This window comes from Eriocheir sinensis, chromosome 9 (genome assembly GCF_024679095.1).
Source record: "Eriocheir sinensis breed Jianghai 21 chromosome 9, ASM2467909v1, whole genome shotgun sequence".
In the NCBI taxonomy this organism is placed as follows: domain Eukaryota; kingdom Metazoa; phylum Arthropoda; class Malacostraca; order Decapoda; family Varunidae; genus Eriocheir; species Eriocheir sinensis.
This window is the reverse complement of record NC_066517.1, coordinates 19,984,525-20,007,362: the sequence shown is the minus strand read 5'-3', so window position 1 is coordinate 20,007,362 and position 22,838 is coordinate 19,984,525. Positions and strand designations below refer to the sequence as shown.

General features: G+C 42.7%; 3 protein-coding genes and 1 long non-coding RNA gene across 8 annotated transcripts in view; 1 reads left to right on the top strand and 3 right to left on the bottom strand.

Annotated features, from left to right (window-relative positions):
• LOC126996103 (uncharacterized) overlaps nucleotides 1–22,508 on the bottom strand; it is a 27,888-nt gene extending 5,380 nt beyond the window's left edge. The window contains exon 1 of one of the 3 annotated variants that reach the window (XM_050856280.1): nucleotides 22,443–22,508. In XM_050856280.1, coding sequence (XP_050712237.1) covers nucleotides 22,443–22,493 — 51 coding nt within the window. In that variant the 5' untranslated portion in view covers nucleotides 22,494–22,508. Of the gene's footprint in view, nucleotides 1–3,240; nucleotides 3,280–10,876; nucleotides 10,928–22,442 lie in introns of those variants that run through there. The other 2 variants (XM_050856282.1, XM_050856283.1) reach the window with 2 other exon arrangements.
• LOC126996117 (uncharacterized) overlaps nucleotides 1–22,838 on the top strand; it is a 99,495-nt gene that overhangs the window by 12,214 nt on the left and 64,443 nt on the right. The gene's annotated exons all lie outside the window — the stretch shown is intronic.
• Nucleotides 9,807–22,838, bottom strand: part of LOC126996104 (uncharacterized) — a 38,192-nt gene continuing 25,160 nt past the window's right edge. Inside the window, exons 1-2 of one of the 3 annotated variants that reach the window (XM_050856285.1) lie at nucleotides 18,233–18,390; nucleotides 9,807–10,521 (exon numbers count right to left, since the gene is read on the bottom strand). In XM_050856285.1, coding sequence (XP_050712242.1) covers nucleotides 9,994–10,521; nucleotides 18,233–18,244 — 540 coding nt within the window. In that variant the 5' untranslated portion in view covers nucleotides 18,245–18,390 and the 3' untranslated portion in view covers nucleotides 9,807–9,993. Of the gene's footprint in view, nucleotides 10,522–17,904; nucleotides 18,135–18,232; nucleotides 18,391–22,838 lie in introns of those variants that run through there. The other 2 variants (XM_050856284.1, XM_050856286.1) reach the window with 2 other exon arrangements.
• Nucleotides 21,728–22,838, bottom strand: LOC126996105 (uncharacterized). Its single transcript, XM_050856287.1, has 2 exons — nucleotides 22,812–22,838; nucleotides 21,728–22,442 (listed from the first exon to the last, which is right to left on the bottom strand). Exons 1-2 carry the CDS (start codon nucleotides 22,821–22,823, stop codon nucleotides 21,915–21,917), a joined length of 540 nt encoding a protein of 179 aa, XP_050712244.1. The 5' UTR covers nucleotides 22,824–22,838; the 3' UTR covers nucleotides 21,728–21,914.

Here is a 22,838-nt window from a genome sequence, read left to right as displayed (position 1 = left end):
CAAGATCAACTAATTGGTGATATTTCTCTTCCGTGTGTGTGTGTGTGTGTGTGTGTGTGTGTGTGTGTGTGTGTGTGTGTGTGTGTTACTATTTCTTGTGCGTTGTGAAGTACCTAATTAGTTATTTTGATGCATTTCGGTTGTTGTTGTTGTTGTTGTTGTTCTTGTGTTCCTTGTTCTTCTTCTTGTTCTTTTTCTTCTTCTTCTTCTTCTTTTTCTTCCTCCTCCTTTTCGACTCCACTTGTTTCTCTACCTCCTTCTCCACCTCCTTCTCCTCTCACCTATCATCCGTATCTTCCTAAATACCTTCACCTGTGTCTTTCATTTACCTTAATTAGATCCTGTTATTCCCAAAGCCGTCCACCTTTTCCTTCTTTCTTGTTATTAATATTTATATTAATATTGTTATTATTATTTTCATTATCATTATAATTATTATCTTTAATTATTATTATTATTACTATTATTATGATCACATCATTATTATTTTCTATTATTTTTTTTATCATTATTATTATTCTATTATTATTCTATTTTATTTTGGTTGTTACTAATATATTTAGTCTTATTTTTGTATATTTTCATTTTGTTTATTTGTCACTACATTTTATTGTGGCTATATCCTAAGCCATCAGGTTATCCCGGCAGGAGCTTGGGCCGTATTACTAATCAAATCCGAGAAGTTTCGGGTCCCTACAGAGTTCAGGATGAATAACTCTGTAGTGACCCGAAACTTCTCGGACTGGACTTGTAATACGGCCCCTAAACTGACCTTTATAGGGACCCAAAACTTTCCGGGTTTGACATGTAATGCGGCCCCTCGTCCGTCGCCTTGCGGAGACAAAATGAAGGCAATGTAATCTTTGGATCCCTCACAGTGGGGGCAGCCTTCCACACTGGGCGAGAGACGTCGCCGGCACTCGCGTTAACCCTAAATTCTTGGCACTGTGTGTCTCAACCTTAGAGAAGTTAGGGCCTTTTTCAAATAATGTGACGAATGGTGAGTTTATGTTTATATTTATAAATATTTTCATTTCTGAACAAATTTTACAAGTGTTGTAGTAAATCTAAATATTATAATGCAGAAGCATCAGAAGATATAGAGGAACTTTAGATCACTTAAGGCAGTGGTTCCCAAACTTCTTCTGACTGAGTACCACTTGAAGGTCCCGTACCATCACCGCGTACCACCTGGTTCCAGAAAAACACATTTCGATCAGATATCAATTTATTCATAATTAGAACAAACAAATGAACCAACAACAAAGAACACAAATCATTAATTAAATTTTAATGTGAGGAATGCAACTGCTTCTCCACCAACTGGTCGGTGGGTGGCATAACTTTGCTTACAGCACATCGAAAATCATGTCCGGGGCAGAGACGGTTCCTGCTCTTTGACTTGATATTCATCATGACTGAGAACCCCTGCTCACACTCCCACGGAGAGGAGAAAATCCGTAGCTAGGGAACAGCGCGATGGGCTAGTGTCGGGTATGAGGAGGCCATGCTCACCCTGAAGTTTATAGGACAGCATTCCTTGTGCTTCGCCTTTGCTGTCTCATGAGACTGGATATCTATGAGCGCCTCTTGTTCCCCGGTCCCGACAGGCAGATCGGCTGGGTCAATGGAGAATGGATTGGTGATGTAGGCACAACATGTCACGTCCGGGAAGTAATGCTTCAATTCAGTCTTGAGCACTAAAAGATGATTGACGATTTCTTGGGAAAATTCATCATTGGGCTCGATCTCAAGGGTTGTCAGGAGTTCGAACATTCCGTACCACCTGTAAGGCCCTCGCGTACCACTAGTGGTACGCGTACCACAGTTTGGGAACCACTGACTTCAGGCAAGGGATAGACGAATAAGACACAAAGCCTGTTTGTCTCCGCCAGCAACAAGAAGAGCAGAATAGATAGTTGAAGGAGCCATTATCAAGGTATTCCCGAATTGGTTATCGGCTGCTTGTCTTAGTTTCGACAGAAACGGGCTTTACTATTCAATGCTCAGCCCTTGTTGTGTTCTAAACCTGTCTAACAAGACTCTCAGCCGTTCAAATCATAACGTATAGTTTAATTACTGTTTATTACCGTTATTTATTTAATTAATTAATTGTTAGTTAATTACTGAGTTTATTACTGTTAACTTCTATGTTTTGTTGCTGATGTGTATCACGCTACGAAGTGGATCGAGGGTCTTCCAGGCATCAATGTGAGGAGCTGCTTTCTCTGAGAAAAAAAGGGTTCTGGGCCCGTGTTGTCTGTTTGCCTGGCAAAGCCCGAAGGCCTTACGCAGCCGGATGGTCTTCCGCCGGCGTTCCTTCTTAAGATTTGCTATAAACGAGAATCTTAAGCGCCAAGTTCGTGGCTGGGTTTCCGATGACCTGCAACGTTTGTTGACGGAGTAAAATGAAAGAAATAATTATAAATATATTGTTTATTTGCCTGGCTAGGAATCAGCCTCTGGCTCGTTTATCCATAATAGTGTCCGCCGTAGCCGCCGCGGCCCCCACCGAATCCGCCACCAAAGAAGCCACGTCCACCAAAGCTTCCGAAGTGACCGGGCTCTGGGTCGGCATCGGCGCTCCTCTTTCCGCGGTAGTAACCACCGCCATGTCCGCCAAAGCCGCCAAAGCCGCCAAAGCCACCACCACCACCAAAGCCGCGGAAGCGTCCGGGCTCAGCCTCGGGCTGAGGCTCTGGGTCGGCATCGGCGCTCCTCTTTCCGCGGTAGTAACCACCCCCATGTCCGCCAAAGCCGCCAATGCCGCCAAAGCCACCGCCACCAAAGCCGCGGAAGCGTCCGGGCTCAGCCTCGGGCTGGGGCTCTGGGTCGGCGACGACCACAGCGAAGAGGACCGCCAGGACGGCGGAGACAATAACCTGCGGGAGGAAGGCTGCGTCAGCATGGGTGGTGGTAGTGGCCTGAAACATTAGTTGACACGCTGATTCCTTGAGGTGTTATGGCGCATGTAAGGCAGTGAGTGTTTGGAGGGCGGAATTCAGGTGTACTTGTGTACTTTTTAGAAAATGAGGGAAGTAGTAAGGTGGTGACTTGGTCAACTAGTGAAAGTGCTTACCCTGATGTGTGTGTTTGAATGTGTTAGTGTGTGTGTGTGTGTGTGTGTGTGTGTGTGTGTGTGTGTGTGTGTGTGTGTGTGTGATTAGGTGTTCAAGCTTGCGTGTGTCAGCGTGGAGTTTGGCAGGTGCGGGCGCTGAGTCTGTTCTGTCGAGGACTCACCTTTGTGTTCATGCTGAGGAGTCAAGCAGGAACTGATGCTCGTGGTCCAGCGCTGCAGCCTTATATACACGTCTGGGGAGGCTCCCCATGGCCACTAGTCTTCAAGGAAGTCGGGGCGGGGCGTACCAGCGGGGGATATTGAAGGCCACCGCTGTCGGCCGATTCTGTAAAGGAAGGAGTCAGGAGTTTGGATCATGACAACTTTTAGGTTGGTGTAATTGTTTACGTGTAAACAAATAGCCAACTGCCGCTTTGGATGCAGTAGTTATGATAACATTCAACATCTATGGAAGGTAGTTGAACGCACCCCCCCCCCCGACCCCCACACACACACATACAAACAAATGCTCTCCATCATAGTTCTAATGATTCTATTACTCATATTATTTGCATAGTTTTTTAATTGGCTTTAGCAATAAAAAAAGATTTATCAAACAATAGTAAAATGCTTTTTATCATGATTTCCTTTAATATGATTCTTATCATGAATATTAAACTTCCACGTGATGATCTTGATCATTATGGAAATTATTATTATTATTATTATTATTATTATTATTATTATTATTATTATTATTATTATTATTATTATTATTATCATTATTATTCTTATTCTTATTCTTCTTATTATTATTATTATTTTTATTACTATTATTATTTTTATTATTATTATTCTTATTTTTGATATTATTGTTATTATCATTATTTTTATATTATTATTAATAGTATTTTCATAATTACCCAAAAAATTATTGGTATTATTATTTTTGTGTTTTTTATGGTTTTTTTTTGTTATTTCTGTTGTTGCTGTTTTAATTTTTATTTATTATTATTACTATTATTATTATTATTATTATTATTATTATTATTATTATTATTATTATTATTATTATTATTATTATTACTATTATAATTATTACCTCCGCTAACGAAGTTAGGAGGAGGTTATATTTTCGGTCCGGTCAGTATATGTATTTATCTGTTTGTTTGTTTGTTCGTGAACAGTTTCCTGTGTACAATTCTGCGGATATCTCAACCAATTTTTCAGGGAAGCTTCGTGTCCATCCAGAATAGAACCCATTTATTTTTATTTTTATGTCAAAGGTCAAGGACAAGGTCGCACGAAACGTCATTTTGGCCATAACTTCGGTTCTCGTCATCGTAGAGTCTTCAGACGATTCATATTTTAGCTCATGGAAAGATGCACCTTGCATGGCCTTGACCTTGATCTTTGACCTTGACCTCAAAAAGTTCGCCCAAAGTCGAAGTTTCCAAAAAAATAGAATTTCATTAATTTTCGAAACAAATGCTTCCATATGATGCACTGTGCATCCAGAATAGAACCCATTAAATGTTTGGTGTCAAAGGTCAAGGTCTCACAAAACGTCAGATTGGCCATATTTTCGGTTTTCGTCATCGTAGAGACTTCAGACTTGGTTAATATTTTAGCGCATGGAAAGATGCAGCTTGCATGGCCGTGACCTTGACCCTTGACCTTGACCTCGAAAAGTTTGTCCAAGGTCAAAGTTTCCAAAAAATAGAATTTCATCAAATTTCAAAACAAATGCTTCCATATGATACACCTTGTACGGCCTTGACCTTGACCTTTGACCATGACCTCGAAAATTTCGCCCAAGGTCAAAGTTTAAAAAAAAATAGAATTTCATAAAAATTCGAAAAAAATGCTTCCATATGATGCATAGGATCACAGTTGATGCTCATACCAATTTTCAAGACGATCTTTGGCGGAGGTGTGCACTCTCCGAGTGCTATGCGTCTAGTTATTATTTCTTTTATTATTTCTGTTAATTATTATTAAGTGTCATTAGTGTCATTAATTATCATTAGGTGTTCGCGTGGCCAGTTGTTTTCAGGAACACCTTGTTTTATTGGGATTGGCTTGGCGTGGAAGAAAACAAAGATCGCTGCTCCCACACTATTTATGTAAGTAAATGAACCCCGCAGAGAATGATGACATTACCCTTCGGTTTTCGAGAAGAAAGTTTTACTAATGACTGCAGTGTGCGCCTCTCCTTGCTCTCCCTCGGAGATTTTCTGTGATTCCACCCATGATGATCGGCCTAGTTGAGTATAGCTGGTGTCATCGAAATAATATTGTTGTCGTTGTTCATTTTTTATAACAAAAATATGATTAGTTTTTATTATATAATTTATTTGAGTTATTATAAATATATAAGAAAATTCATACCTATTTGCTGCTTCTTCAAATATAACAGGAGATTAAAAGTATCGGTCAAGTTTGGTTCCGTAGTTGGACTTGATACTTTCTTCTGAAATTTGTCATCTGATGCTTTGTCGTGGCTCCGTCGAAAGGCCTTGTTTGTGTGAGGCCGGACGGTGAGTGTGCGGGCGTGGCGGGTGCCGGGGAGCAAGGCTGATGCGTCACTGTCACTCACGAAGCCTCAGGAGTCACGAGTCGTGTACACGCTCACAGTAGATGGAACATAACGATGCACCCGTAAATACACAGCACGACATTGTATATATTATGTACAATGTATAGGTACTAAATGGTCTTGTGTTTTTCTGATTTGGTGTGATGAATGGAAGTGACCTGGCCACAAAGAAAGAGTCCTGAATGGTGTTTTTATGTTTGTATTGCCCATCTGTAAACAGTGATTGTCTGGGCTCTTACTATATCGATATTATGAATGTGTTTGTGATCATTTGCAATTTTGCATGATGTGCCTGTGATAAATATGTGTAACTTAGAGACTAAAAACATCCATGAACACAAGCATAACTTTTACTAGTGCTACTAGTACTTTTTTTCATGATGGTGTGCGTTCTTTCTTTATCAGAGTCATTCTCGAAGGTCTGATCACGCTCTAGACACGCGATCGCCAGCCATTGGCCCCCTTGAAGCTTGCAACACTGGTGATCTTTGGGTACTGTTGAAACCTCACACTACGCATAGGAGGGAAACGGGACACAACCTCTTACTGGCACTCAGTACCTCTCATCTCTGTTCTCACCTTGCTGTGCATCTCCAGTCTCAAAGATAAAGAAGAAAAGAACATTTCAGTTTTTCCGCCTTTTTTCCTTAGAAATTTTTCTTTCATGTAAGAGTGTCATCTGTTACACACACACACACACACACACACACACACACACACACACACACACACACACACACACACACACACACACACTTGCACACACGTAGAATCCCATTGCAAACTGTTCCAGGAAATATCTACTTTTTGTATCCCTCCCTATTTTTTCAGAAGTAACTCGGCTCTTCATCTGTTCCCTCATCATCCCATCAGCGGGACATGAACAATATGACGATATGCATCAGACTAACCTTCACGTTCCCTTGTAAATATTTAAGTAAGAAAAGATGCAAGAAAGCGGATAGACTGTGCTGATAATGTTTATATGTATAGTGAGCCTCACGTTGCATATTAAGTAAATAAACCAATAACCGAGTCCAGGCGGACCTTGTTTCTCGTCTCGTCTGCCGCTACAAACAAGCTGGCAATTTTTCCGTCACCGCCGAGTGGCCTAAGACTACCCACATGCTGTCCTGAAGACCGCTTATCAACCCGGACTCTAGATTCTCTCTAAAAGAGGATCAAATAGAAACTTCTTGGGACAACATGTGGCAGATGGCGCCACTATAAACACTTCCCTACCCAGGAAGGGCGAGGGCCGACCACTAGGCCCCACCGAGACAACCAGCCGGCGCCACCAGCAAAACGTAAAAGAAAACAATAACAAATAAATAAACTCCTTTTCCTTGTTTCATTCAAACCAACTTCCTGCACCGTCTCATCACCTTCACGCAATATTCTCACTCCTGATTTCCAAAATGGCTCTACGTATAAAGGACTTTCCACAACACGTTTGCAGTTCTTCCTTAAGTTGCAATTACAAAAAAATGCACCGTCACCCCTTAATACTTAGTGAGACGGAAATCAAGATCAACTAATTGGTGATATTTCTCTTCCCTGTGTGTGTGTGTGTGTGTGTGTGTGTGTGTGTGTGTGTGTGTGTGTGTGTGTGTGTGTGTGTGTGTGTGTGTTACTATTTCTTGTGCGTTTGAAGTACCTAATTAGTTATTTTGATGCATTTCGGTTGTTGTTGTTGTTGTTGTTGTTGTTCTTGTGCTTCTTGTTCTTGTTCTTTTTCTTTTTCTTTTTCTTCTTCTTCTTCTTCTTCTTTTTAGTGTAATTTTTGTTTACCTGTGTCGCTGGTTTTCTTGCTTTCTTCTTCTTCTTCTTCTTCTTTTTAGTGTAATTTTTGTGTACCTATGTCGCTGGTTTTCTTGCTTTCTTCTTCTTCTTCTTCTTCTTCTTCTTCTTCTTCTTCTTCTTCTTCTTCTTCTTCTTCTTTTTCTTCCTCCTCCTTTTCGACTCCACTTGTTTCTCTACCTCCTTCTCCACCTCCTTCTCCTCTCACCTATCATCCGTATCTTCCTAAATACCTTCACCTGTGTCTTTCATTTACCTTAATTAGATCCTGTTATTCCCAAAGCCGTCCACCTTTTCCTTCTTTCTTGTTATTAATATTTATATTAATATTGTTATTATTATTTTCATTATCATTATAATTATTATCTTTAATTATTATTATTATTACTATTATTATGATCACATCATTATTATTTTGTATTATTTTTTTATGATTATTATTATTCTATTATTATTCTATTTTATTTTTGTTGTTACTAATATATTTAGTCTTATTTTTGTATATTTTCATTTTGTTTATTTGTCACTACATCTTATTGTGGCTATATCCTAAGCCATCAGGTTATCCCGTCAGGATCTTGGGCCGTATTACTAATCAAATCCGAGAAGTTTCGAGTCCCTACAGAGTTCAGGATGAATAACTCTGTAGTGACCCGAAACTTCTCGGACTGGACTTGTAATACGGCCCCTAAACTGACCTTTATAGGGACCCAAAACTTTCCGGGTTTGACATGTAATGCGGCCCCTCGTCCGTCGCCTTGCGGAGACAAAATGAAGGCAATGTAATCTTTGGATCCCTCACAGTGGGGGCAGCCTTCCACACTGGGCGAGAGACGTCGCCGGCATTCACGTTAACCCTAAATTCTTGGCACTGTGTGTCTCAACCTTAGAGAAGTTAGGGCCTTTTTCAAATAATATGACGAATGGTGAGTTTATGTTTATATTTATAAATATTTTCATTTCTGAACAAATTTTACAAGTGTTGTAGTAAATCTAAATATTATAATGCAGAAGCATCAGAAGATATAGAGGAACTTTAGATCACTTAAGGCAGTGGTTCCCAAACTTCTTCTGACTGAGTACCACTTGAAGGTCCCGTACCATCACCGCGTACCACCTGGTTCCAGAAAAACACATTTCGATCAGATATCAATTTATTCATAATTAGAACAAACAAATGAACCAACAACAAAGAACACAAATCATTAATTAAATTTTAATGTGAGGAATGCAACTGCTTCTCCACCAACTGGTCGGTGGGTGGCATAACTTTGCTTACAGCACATCGAAAATCATGTCCGGGCGCAGCGAGACGGTTCCTGCTCTTTGACTTGATATTCATCATGACTGAGAACCCCTGCTCACACTCCCACGGAGAGGAGAAAATCCGTAGCTAGGGAACAGCGCGATGGGCTAGTGTCGGGTATGAGGAGGCCATGCTCACCCTGAAGTTTATAGGACAGCATTCCTTGTGCTTCGCCTTTGCTGTCTCATGAGACTGGATATCTATGAGCGCCTCTTGTTCCCCGGTCCCGACAGGCAGATCGGCTGGGTCAATGGAGAATGGATTGGTGATGTAGGCACAACATGTCACGTCCGGGAAGTAATGCTTCAATTCAGTCTTGAGCACTAAAAGATGATTGACGATTTCTTGGGAAAATTCATCATTGGGCTCGATCTCAAGGGTTGTCAGGAGTTCGAACATTCCGTACCACCTGTAAGGCCCTCGCGTACCACTAGTGGTACGCGTACCACAGTTTGGGAACCACTGACTTCAGGCAAGGGATAGACGAATAAGACACAAAGCCTGTTTGTCTCCGCCAGCAACAAGAAGAGCAGAATAGATAGTTGAAGGAACCATTGCCAAGGTATTCCTGAATCGGTTATCGGCTGCTTGTCTTAGTTTCGACAGAAACGGGCTTTACTATTCGATGCTCAGCCCTTGTTGTGTTCTAAACCTGTCTAACAAGACTCTGAGCCGTTCAAATCATAACGTATAGTTTAATTACTGTTTATTACCGTTAGTTATTTAATTAATTAATTGTTAGTTAATTACTGAGTTTATTACAATTAACTTCTATGTTTTTTTGCTGTTGTGTATCACACTACGAAGTGGATCGAGGGTCTTCCAGGCATCAGTGTGAGGAGCTGTTTTCCCTGAGAAAAAAGGGTTCTGGGCCCGTGTTGTCTGTTAGGCTGGCAAAGCCCGAAGGCCTTACACAGCCGGATGGGCCTCCGCCGGCGTTCCTTCTTAAGATTTGCTCTAAACGAGAATATTAAACGCCAAGTTCGTGGCTGAGTTCTCGTTGACCTGCAACGTTTGTTGACGGAGTAAAATGAAAGAAATAATTAGAAATATATTGTTTATTTGTTTCTTTGTGTTTAACAGGAGTAACCCTTAGTTGTTGTCGTTATCTTCCGTCGGGTGAAGCGTTGCCCATTGTCACCCGCGGTGAAAGTTTCTGTATCCCGTCGAATGCACTGGCGCTGCCACAGCCGCGGGCAAAGCCAGGCTAGGAATCAGCCTCTGGCCCGTTTATCCATAATAGTGTCCGCCGTAGCCGCCGTGGCCACCACCGAATCCGCCACCAAAGAAGCCACGTCCACCAAAGCTTCCGAAGTGACCGGGCTCAGGGTTGGCATCGGCGCTCCTCTTTCCGCGGTAGTAACCACCCCCATGTCCGCCAAAGCCGCCAAAGCCGCCAAAGCCACCGCCACCAAAGCCGCGGAAGTGTCCGGGCTCAGCCTCGGGCTGGGGCTCTGGGTCGGCATCGGCGCTCCTCTTTCCGCGGTAGTAACCACCCCCATGTCCGCCAAAGCCGCCAAAGCCGCCAAAGCCACCGCCACCAAAGCCGCGGAAGTGTCCGGGCTCAGCCTCGGGCTGGGGCTCTGGGTCGGCATCGGCGCTCCTCTTTCCGCGGTAGTAACCACCGCCATGTCCGCCAAAGCCGCCAAAGCCACCGCCACCAAAGCCGCGGAAGCGTCCGGGCTCAGCCTCGGGCTGGGGCTCTGGGTCGGCGACGACCACAGCGAAGAGGACCGCCAGGACGGCGGAGACAATAACCTGCGGGAGGAAGGCTGCGTCAGCATGGGTGGTGGTAGTGGCCTGAAACATTAGTTAGCACGCCGATTCCTTGCGGTGTTAGGGCGCATGTAAGGCAGTGAGGGTTTTTAGGGCGGAATTCTGGTGTACTTGTGTACTTTGTAGAAAATGAGAAAAGTAGTAAGGTGGTGACTGTTGGTCAACTATATTATAGTGAAAGTACTTACCCTGAAGTGTGTGCTTGAATGTGTTAGTGTTAGTGTGTGTGTGTGTGTGTGTGTGTGTGTGTGTGTGTGTGTGTGTGTGTTCAAGCCTGTGTGTGTCAGCGTGGAGTGTGGCAGGTGTGGGCGCTGAGTCGGTTCTGTCGAGGACTCACCTTTGTGTTCATGCTGAGGAGTTAAGCAGGAACTGATGCTTGTGGTCCGGCGCTGCAGCCTTATATACACGTCTGGGGAGGCTCCCCATGGCCACTAGTCTTCAAGGAAGTCGGGGCGGGGCGTACCAGCGGGGGATATTGAAGGCCACCGCTGCCGCCCGATTCTGTAAAGGAAGGAGTCAGGAGTTTGGATCATGACAACTTTTAGGTTGGTGTAATTGTTTACGTGTAAACAAATAGCCAACTGCCTCTTTGGATGCAGTAGTTATGATAACGTTTAACATCAAAGGATTTAGTTGAACACACACACACACACACACACACACACACACACACACACACACACACACACACACACACACACACACACACACACACACACACACACACACACACACATATGTACACCTACACAATAGTCTCCATTATAGTTCTAATGATTCTATTACTCATATTATTTGCATAACAATTTGATCGGCTGTATCCCTCCCAATTTTCCTTTTATTTTTTTTTCGTACGTGCGTCTCCTTCAGAAGACACTCGGCTCATCATCTCTTTCCTCATCATCCCATCTCTCCATCGCTATCTTCCTCCTCCTCTTCCAATCCTCCTCCTCCTCCTCCTCCTCCTCCTCCTCCTCCTCCTCCTCCTCCTCCTCCTCCTCCTCCTCCTCCTCCTCCTCCGGGTGTGAACTGAACGTTCCCAAGAGTAGGTACACAAGTGCTTTAATCCTTCCCTGCAAGCCACTCCTGTGGCAAACGGATTGATTAAATCACTGAACGCAGGCAGCCTAGCAATGAGCCAACATGCTTTCTGCTGCCTGCTAGTCCATATTTCCTCCTCCTGCACCTCCTTTTCCTCCTCCTCCTGCTCTTCGTTGTCTTGCCTCTTTCTCTCTGTTTCTTGATGTTGTTGTATTTTGTTCTGTTATGTTAGTTTATTTGTTTGTTTGTTTTTTGTTGTTATTGTTATTCTTTGTTCTTTTTTACTTGTTACTCTTGTTCAGATTTTTCCGTTTCATATTTTTTCCTTTGTTCTTTCTTTCTTGCGTTCCTCCTCCTCCTCCTTTTCTTTCTTTTTCTTTGTCTCCGTTATTTTTCTTAATCATCATCATCATCATCATCATAATCGTCATCATCATTTCGCGGATTCAGAGAACAGAACTTTTGAGTGTGAGGAAAGTGTTGCAAGGCCACACACGTGCTCATCTTTCCCCGCTACCTGGCTGATTAACGATATTGCCGTACCTGGGAAAACCCGAGGTAGGGGACTGTGGCGAGCTGGGTGTCGATGGCGAAACCTTCCTCGCGTTCATGGGTTCAAGTTTTTTGCTCGCTCGTTTTCTCTGAACTCGGGAAGGTTTCTTTAATTCTTCTTCTCTTATTAATCGTTTGCCCTTCTGAGTTGCAGTAGTAGTGGTAGTAGTAGTAGTGGTGGTAGTGGTAGTAGTAGTAGTAGTAGTAGTAGTAGTAGTAGTAGTAGTACCTTGTTGTGGTACCTAGTCGTGGTAGTAGTAGTACCTAGTTGTGGTACCTAGTAGTAGTAGTAGTAGTAGTAGTAGTAGTAGTAGTTGTAGTAGTACCTAGTTGTGATACCTAGTCGTAGTAATAGTAGTAGTAGTAAAAGTAGCAGTAGTAGTAGTAGTAGTAGCAGTAGTAATAGTAGCAGTAGTAGTAGTAGTAGTAGCAGTAGTAATAGTAGTAGAAGTAGTAGTACCTAGTCGTAGTAGTAGTAGTAGTAGTGGTCATAGTAGAAGTAGTAGTAGTAGTAGTAGTAGTAGTAGTAGTAGTAGTAGTAGTAGTTTGATTTCCTGTCATTATTTTATGGGTTAGATTAAATACTGATTTAGCTCTGTCGTGGTTGGGGATGTCCAGAGTATGCATAACGCCAAGTGGTTCCTCGCTACAGTGCACACCTCCGTGTCCCTTGACCTTTGACCTGAGTTGCATTGCAGGTAAAGGCCGCTCACCCCTGGACGAGGAGACGCGCGGAGCGACGACCGGTTTGCCACAGCATGTTTTCCCCACGCGTTGGTGACCTTGAAGACAGAAGATGTGTGTGTGTGTGTGTGTGTGTGTGTGTGTGTGTGTGTGTGTGTGTGTGTGTGTGTGTGTGTGTGTTTGCAAGGGTATTTTTTTGTGCTTTTGTGTGTAATTCACCTATTTGTTTCTTCCTGGACTGGAGCAACAAGCTCATTGCGTCACGAGTCTGCAGGCCTTGGGTTTTCACCCTTTGTTACTCGTCTTTGACGGTGCCGGACCACCACCCTGGGGTGCAGGGCACGACCTTCGAATGTTACCCGACACTTACCCGTTCATTGCTGAGTGGCCACAGGGACATGTGTTAGGAGACTGCCCATCCGTATCTACTTCATCTGGGAATCAAACCTGAGATATCTGCGTTGGAACCGAATCACTAATCGCTGCACTACAGAGCTCCGTGAATGTGTGCGTGTGTGTGTGTGTGTGTTGGGGGGGGGGGGGGGGGTTACGTTTGGCCCAGCGCTGGTAGGCTCTTGACGGGACTTGTTGGTCGGCCCCAACCTGTTAGGGGAAGAATTTAATAGCGGCATCATTCTTACTTGCCTATCCAGTCCCATGCAGCTCAACTTAATCCATTGGGAGAATTTCGCCAGAGTCCGGGGTTGATAGACGGTCATGTGGATAACATGATGGGTAGTCTTAGGCCACTGGGCGATGACTGAACGTTGTCAGCGGGACATGAACCCGAGTTCTCCAGGACAACGCGCCCGCACTCTGCCCTCTCGGCCACCGCCGTATTTTGTTAATATTAATATGTGTGTGTGTGTGTGTGTGTGTGTGTGTGTGTGTGTGTGTGTGTGTGTGTGTGTGTGTGTGTGGGTGGGTGTGTGGGTGGGTGTGTGTGTGTGTGATATGCCTGCCGCTTTGACGGCAAGAAATTTGTTGTGACTCTTATATTTGTTGCGTCCAATACTGCTGTTTATATTTTATTAGTACTACTGCTTGTTGTTGTTGCTGCTGCTGCTGCTCATGCATCTGCTGCCGGTACTACTACTACTACTACTACTACTACTACTACTACTACTACTACTGCTACTACCACCACCACCACCACCACCTGTACTACTACTACTACTACTACTAATACTACTACTACTACTACTACTATTACCACCACTACCACCACCACTACGCACTAGCTCAACCCCTCCTCGTTCACTGGCCACATCTCTGTCCCGCTACTCAACACGGAAGCACATATTTGATTGCGCAAAACTGTAAAAACTTCATATTTTTTAGCCGTGCTCTCCTTGCTCTCCTCACATGCGTATCATATTCCAAAGGTTGAAAAGCAGATGCTGACGTCTCCCGCGCACTCGTTCCCGCCTTTGCTCCGTTCTGGATTCCCTAAAGGCAAAAACTTGCATCTCGCATCCACACGCCCACCGCGCTAGCCTTTCTCCGCTGTAAGAAAACACCTTCACACAACTCGCCTTCGTATTATATCTTTGGGACTACAAAAAAACATGATTGCGTATTCTCCTTACGTCACATTGCTTGTCGTCTGAAAGGATAAATAAATAATGGATTAAACAATATGACGATATGCATATAGACTAACCTTCACGTTCCCTTGTAAATATTTACGTAAGAAAAGATGCAAGAAAGCGGATAGACTGTGCTGATAATGTTTATATGTATAGTCAGCCTCACGTTGCTTATTAAGTAAATAAACCAATAACCGAGTCCAAGCGGACCTGGTTTCGCGTCCCGTCTGCCGCTACAAACAAGCTGGCAATTTTTCCGTCACCGCCGAGTGGCCTAAGACTACCCACATGCTGTCCTGAAGACCGCCTATCAACCCGTACTCTAGATTTTCTCTAAAAGAGGATCAAATAGGAACTTCGTGGGACAACATGTGGCAGATGGCGCCACTATAAACACTTCCCTACACCAGAAAGGGCGAGGGCCGACCACCAGGCCCCACCGAGACAGCCAGCCGGCGCCACCAGCAAAACGTAAAAGAAAACAATAATAAATAAATAAAATCCCTTTCCTTGTTTCATTTAAACCAGCTTCCTGCACCGTCTCACCTTCTGCTTGACATCACCTTCACACAATATTCTCACTCCTGATTTCCAAAATGACTGTACGTATAAAGGACTTTCCACAACACGTTTGCAGTTCTTCCTTAAGTTGCAAGGAAATAAAAATGCACCGTCACTATTTAATACTTTGGAAGTTTGAGGCCTTGAAAGGTAAAGAAAAACGGGGAAGGTCGCCTATAAGAAAATTTAATGGAGAAAGTCTGAGCTGCAGACAAGTACATAAAATAAAAATAAAAAAAGAGAACAGCAGAAGCATGATAAAGCTGTTTCGAAGGTTTTTAGTGAGACGGAAATCAAGATCAACTATTTGGTGATATTTCTCTTCCGTGTGTGTGTGTGTGTGTGTGTGTGTGTGTGTGTGTGTGTGTTACTATTTCTTGTGCGTTGTGAAGTACCGAATTAGTTATTTTGATGCATTTCGGTTGTTATTGTTGTTGTTGCTGTTGTTGTTCTTCATCTTCTTGTTTTTCTTCTTTTTAGTGTAATTTTTGTTTACCTATGTCGCTGGTTTTCTTGCTTTCTTCTTCTTCTTCTTCTTCTTCTTCTTCTTCTTCTTCTTTTTCTTCCTCCTATTTTTCGACTCCACTTTTTTCTCTACCTCCTTCTCCACCTCCTTCTCCTCTCACCTATCATCCGTATCTTCCTAAATACCTTCACCTGTGTTTTTCATTTACCTTAATTAGATCCTGTTATTCCCAAATCCGTCCACCTTTCCCTTCTTTCTTGTTATTAATATTTATATTAATATTGTTATTATTATTATTATTATTATTATTATTATTATTATTATTATTATTATTATTATTATTATTATTATTATTATTATTTTCATTATCATTATAATTACTATCTTTAATTATTATTATTATTATTACTATTATTATGATCACATTATTATTATTTTCTATTAATTTTCATTTTTGTTTTTTATCATTATTAATATTCTATTATTATTCTATTTTATTTTGATTGTTGCTAATATATTTAGTCTTATTTTTGTATATTTTCGTTTTGTTTATTTGTCACTATATCTTATTGTGGCTATATCCTAAGCCATCAGGTTGTCCCGTCAGGATCTTGGGCCGTATTACAAATCAAACCCGAGAAGTTTCGGGTCCCTACAGATTTCATGATGAATAACTCTCTGAGTGACCCGAAACTTCTCGGACTGGACTTGTAATACGGCCCCTAAACCGACCTTTGTAGTGACCCGAAACTTCTTGGACTGGACTTGTAATACGGCCACTAAACCGACCTTTGTAGTGACCCGAAACTTCTCGGACTGGACTTGTAATACGGCCCCTAAACCGACCTTTGTAGTGACCCGAAACTTCTCGGGTTTGACTTGTAATACGGCCCCTTGTCCGTCGCCTTGCGGAGACAAAATGAAGGCAATGTAATCTTTGGATCCCTCACAGTGGGGGCACCCTTCCACACTGGGCGAGAGACGTCGCCGGCACTCACGTGAACCCTAAATTCTTGGCACTGTGTGTCTGAACCTTAGAGAAGTTAGGACTTTTTTCAAATAATATGAAGAATGGTGAGTTTATGTTTTTATTTATAATTATTTTCATTTTTGAACAAATTTTACAAGTGTTGTAGTAAATTAAATATTATAATGCAGAAGCATCAGAAGATGTAGAGGAACTTTAGATTACTTCAGGCAAGGGATAGACGAATAAGACACAAAGCCTGTTTGTCTCCGCCAGCAACAAGAAGAGCAGAATAGATAGTTGAAGGAACCATTGTCAAGGTATTCCTGAATCGGTTATCGGCTGCTTGTCTTAGTTTCGACAGAAACGGGCTTTACTATTCGATGCTCAGCCCTTGTTGTGTTCTAAACCTGTCTAACAAGACTCTCAGCCGTTCAAATCATAACGTATAGTTTAATTACTGTTTATTACCGTTAGTTATTTAATTAATTAATTGTTAGTTAATTACTGAGTTTATTACTGTTAACCTCTATGTTTTGTTGCTGATGTGTATCACGTTACGAAGTGGATCGAGTGTCTTCCAGGCATCAGTGTGAGGAGCTGCTTTCCCTGAGGAAAAAAGGGTTCTGGGCCCGTGTTGTCTGTTTGGCTGGCAAAGCCCGAAGGCCTTACACAGCCGGATGGTCTTCCGCCGGCGTTCCTTAAGATTTGCTATAAATGAGAATCTTAAGCGCCAAGTTCGTGGCTGGGTTTTCGACGACCTGCAACGTTTGTTGACGGAGTAAAATGAAAGAAGTAATTAGAAATATATTGTTTATTTGTTTCTTTGTGTTTGACAGGAGTATCCCTTAGTTGTTGTCGTTATCTTCCGTCGGGTGAAGCGTTGCCCATTGTCACCCGCGGTGAAGGTGTCTGTATCCCGTCGAATGCACTGGCGCTGCCACAGCCGCGGGCAAAGCCAGGCTAGGAATCAGCCTCTGGCCCGTTTATCCATAATAGTGTCCGCCGTAGCCGCCGTGGCCACCACCGAATCCGCCACCAAAGAAGCCACGTCCACCAAAGCTTCCGAAGTGACCGGGCTCAGGGTCGGCATCGGCGCTCCTCTTTCCGCGGTAGTAACCACCCCCATGTCCGCCAAAGCCACCAAAGCTGCCAAAGCCACCGCCACCAAAGCCGCGGAAGCGTCCGGGCTCAGCCTCGGGCTGAGGCTCTGGGTCGGCATCGGCGCTCCTCTTTCCGCGGTAGTAACCACCGCCATGTCCGCCGAAGCCGCCAAAGCCACCGCCACCAAAGCCGCGGAAGCGTCCGGGCTCCGCCTCGGGCTGAGGCTCTGGCTCGGCATCGGCGCTCCTCTTTCCGCGGTAGTAACCACCGCCATGTCAGCCAAAGCCGCCAAAGCCACCGCCACCAAAGACGCGGAAGCGTCCGGGATCAGCCTCTGGCTGGGGCTCTGGGTCGGCGACGACCACAGCGAAGAGGACCGCCAGGACGGCGGAGACAATAACCTGCGGAAGGAAGGCTGCGTGAGCATGGGTGGTGGTAGTGGCGTAAAACATTAGTTAGGGCTCATGTAAGGCAGTGAGGGTTTGGAGGGTGGAATTCAGGTGTACTTGTGTACTTTGTAGGAAATGAGAGAAGTTGTAAGGTGGTGACAGTTAACTAGTGAAAGTGCTTACGCTGATGTGTGTATTTGAATGTGTTAGTGTGTGTGTGTGTGTGTGTGTGTGTGTGTGTGTGTGTGTGTGTGTGTGTGTGTTTAGGTGTTCAAGCCTGCGTGACTCATCGTAGAGTGTGGCTGGTGCGGGCGCTGAGTCGGTTCTGTTGAGGACTCACCTTTGTGTTCATGCTGAGGAGTTAAGCAGGAACTGGTGCTCTTGGTCTGGCGCTGCAGCCTTATATACACGTCTGGGGAGGCTCCGCCTTGCCACTAGTCTTCAAGGAAGTCGGGGCGGGGCGTACCAGCGGGGTATCTTGAAGGCAGCGGGGTATCTTGAAGGCCACCGCTACCGCCCGATTCTGTAAAGGATGGAGTCAGGAGTTTGGATCATGACAACTTTTAGGTTGGTGTAATTGTTTACGTGTAAACAAATAGCCAACTGCCTCTTTGGATGCAGTAGTTATGATAACGTTTAACATCTATGGAAGATAGTTAAACACACACACACACACACACACACACACACACACACACACACACACACACACACACACACACACATGTACACACAAATACTCTCCATCATAATTCTAATGATCTATTACTAATATTATATTCATAACATTAAAATCGGCTTTAGCAATAAAAAAAAGATTTATCAAACAATAGTAAAATGCTTTTTATCATGATTTTCTTTAATAAGATTTTTATCTTGAATATTAAAGTTCCATGTGATGATCTTGAATACCACTTGTTTTATATGACAATTAATCTATATTTTTGTTATTCTAGCATCATTGAGATACTACGTTGATCTTCCATCCTGTCATTATAGAAATTATTGCTATTATTTATTTATTTATTTTTTTTTTTTTTTACAGTTAAGGAGACAGTTCAAGGGCGTAAAGAAATAAAAAAAAAGCCCGCTACTCACTGCTTCCGAACAGAGGTCAAAGGAGTGTCCAAAAAGAGAGGTCAGTTACGGGAGGAGAGGTGTCCTGATACCCTCCTCTTGAAAGAGTAGGGTATCAGGCAGGAGGAAATACAGATGAAGGAAGATTGTTCCAGAGTTTATCAGCGTGAGGGATGAAGGAGTGAAGATGCTGGTTGACTCATGCATAAGGGGTTTGGACAGTATAGGGATGAGCATGAGTAGAAAGTCGTGTGCAGCGGGGCCGCTCGAGGAGGGGAGGCATGCAGTTAGGAAGTTCAGAAGAGCATTCAGCATGAAAATATCGATAGAAGATAGAAAGAGAGGCAACATGGCGGCGGAATTTGAGAGGTAGAAAACTATCAGTGTGAGGAGGAGAGCTGATGAGACGAAGAGCCTTTGACTCCACTATGTCAAGGAGAGCTGTGTGAGTGGACCCCCCCCACACATAAGATGCATACTCCATACTCCATATTATATTATTATTATTTTTTATTATTATTATTATTATTATTATTATTATTATTATTATTATTATTATTATTATTATTATTATTATTATTATAATTATTTTTTATTACTATTATTATTAGTATTATTTTCATAATTATCCTAATAAATATTGTTATTATTATTTTTGTTGTTTTTGTTTTTGTTATTTCTGTTGTTGCTGTTATGATTTTTATCTATTATTATTATTATTATTATTATTATTATTATTATTATTATTATTATTATTATTATTATTATTATTATTATTACAATTATTATTATTATCATTATTATTATTATTATTATTATTATTATTATTATTATTATTATTATTATTATTATTATTATTATTATTATTATTATTATTACTTTTATTATTTCTATTAATTATCATTAATATTATAATTATTATTATCATTATTATTATTGTAAATATTATTATTATTATTATCATTATCATTATTATTATTATTATTATTATTATTATTATTATTATTATTATTATTATTATTATTATTACCATTATTATTAATAATATTATTATTATTATTGTTAATATTTATATTAATATTGTTATTATTATTTTTTGTCATTATCATTACTATATTTGTTATCTCTAATCATTATTATTATTACTATTATTATGACCACATCATTATTATTTTATATTAATTTCATTTTTGTTTTTATCATTATTATTATTCTATTATTATTCTATTTTATTTTGGTTGTTACTAATATTTTTGGTCTCATTTCTTTCTATTTTCGTTTTGTTTATTTGTCGCTGTATCTTATTATGTCTATATCCTAAGCCATCAGGTTATCCCGTCAGAATCTTAGGCCGTATTACAAATCAAACCCGAGAAGTTTCGGGTCTCTACAAAGGTCGGTTTAGGGGACTTAGTACAAGTCCATTCCGAGAAGTTTCGGGTCATAAGAACAGAAGAACATAAGAACGTAGAAGTCTGCAAGAGGCCGGTAGTCCTGTACAAGGCAGCTCCTTTGAACCTCAGCTCCCGTGTATCTAACCTCACCTAATGAATTTATGAATAATGAATCCATGAATTTATCTAATCTATCTTTGAATGTGACAATTGTATTGGCACTCACCACATGACTGCTAAGCCAATTCCATTCATCCACCACTCTGTCAGTAAACCAATTTTTTCCTATGTCCCTGTTGAATCTGAATTTCTCCAATTTAAACCCATTACTCCGTGTCCTACCCGGTTCTCTTACCAACAAAGCATTACAGAGTTCGGGATGAATAACTCTGTAGTGACCCGAAACATCTCGGACTGGACTTGTAATAGGGCTACTAAACCGACCTTTGTAGTGATCCAAAACTTCTCGGGTTTGACTTGTAATACGGCCCCTTGTCCGTCGCCTTGCGGAGACAAAATGAAGGCAATGTAATCTTTGGATCCCTCACAGTGGGGGCAGCCTTCCACACTGGGCGAGAGACGTCGCCGGCACTCACGTGAACCCTAAATTCTTGCCACTGTGTGTCTGAACCTTAGAGAAGTTAGGACTTTTTTCAAATAATATGAAGAATGGTGAGTTTATGTTTTTATTTATAATTATTTTCATTTTTGAACAAATTTTACAAGTGTTGTAGTAAATTAAATATTATAATGCAGAAGCATCAGAAGATGTAGAGGAACTTTAGATTACTTCAGGCAAGGGATAGACGAATAAGACACAAAGCCTGTTTGTCTCCGCCAGCAACAAGAAGAGCAGAATAGATAGTTGAAGGAACCATTGTCAAGGTATTCCTGAATCGGTTATCGGCTGCTTGTCTTAGTTTCGACAGAAACGGGCTTTACTATTCGATGCTCAGCCCTTGTTGTGTTCTAAACCTGTCTAACAAGACTCTCAGCCGTTCAAATCATAACGTATAGTTTAATTACTGTTTATTACCGTTAGTTATTTAATTAATTAATTTTTAGTTAATTACTGAGTTTATTACTGTTAACCTCTATGTTTTGTTGCTGATGTGTATCACGTTACGAAGTGGATCGAGTGTCTTCCAGGCATCAGTGTGAGGAGCTGCTTTCCCTGAGGAAAAAAGGGTTCTGGGCCCGTGTTGTCTGTTTGGCTGGCAAAGCCCGAAGGCCTTACACAGCCGGATGGTCTTCCGCCGGCGTTCCTTAAAATTTGCTATAAACGAGAATCTTAAGCGCCAAGCTCGTGGCTGGGTTTTCGATGACCTGCAACGTTTGTTGACGGAGTAAAATGAAAGAAGTAATTAGAAATATATTGTTTATTTGTTTCTTTGTGTTTGACTGGAGTAACCCTTAGTTGTTGTCGTTATCTTCCGTCGGGTGAAGCGTTGCCCATTGTCACCCGCGGTGAAGGTGTCTGTATCCCGTCGAATGCACTGGCGCTGCCACAGCCGCGGGCAAAGCCAGGCTAGGAATCAGCCTCTGGCCCGTTTATCCATAATAGTGTCCGCCGTAGCCGCCGTGGCCACCACCGAATCCGCCACCAAAGAAGCCACGTCCACCAAAGCTTCCGAAGTGACCGGGCTCAGGGTCGGCATCGGCGCTCCTCTTTCCGCGGTAGTAACCACCCCCATGTCCGCCAAAGCCGCCAAAGCCGCCAAAGCCACCGCCACCAAAGCCGCGGAAGTGTCCGGGCTCAGCCTCGGGCTGGGGCTCTGGGTCGGCATCGGCGCTCCTCTTTCCGCGGTAGTAACCACCCCCATGTCCGCCAAAGCCGCCAAAGCCGCCAAAGCCACCGCCACCAAAGCCGCGGAAGTGTCCGGGCTCAGCCTCGGGCTGGGGCTCTGGGTCGGCATCGGCGCTCCTCTTTCCGCGGTAGTAACCACCCCCATGTCCGCCAAAGCCGCCAAAGCCACCGCCACCAAAGCCGCGGAAGCGTCCGGGCTCAGCCTCGGGCTGGGGCTCTGGGTCGGCGACGACCACAGTGAAGAGGACCGCCAGGACGGCGGAGACAATAACCTGCGGGAGGAAGGCTGCGTCAGCATGGGTGGTGGTAGTGGCCTGAAACATTAGTTAGCACGCCGATTCCTTGCGGTGTTAGGGCGCATGTAAGGCAGTGAGGGTTTGGAGGGCGGAATTCTGGTGTACTTGTGTACTTTGTTAAAAATGAGAAAAGTAGTAAGGTGGTGACTGTTGGTCAACTGTATTATAGTGAAAGTACTTACCCTGAAGTGTGTGCTTGAATGTGTTAGTGTTAGTGTGTGTGTGTGTGTGTGTGTGTGTGTGTGTGTGTGTGTGTGTGTGTGTGTGTGTGTGTGTTCAAGCCTGTGTGTGTCAGCGTGGAATGTGGCAGGTGTGGGCGCTGAGTCGGTTCTGTCGAGGACTCACCTTCGTGTTCATGCTGAGGAGTTAAGC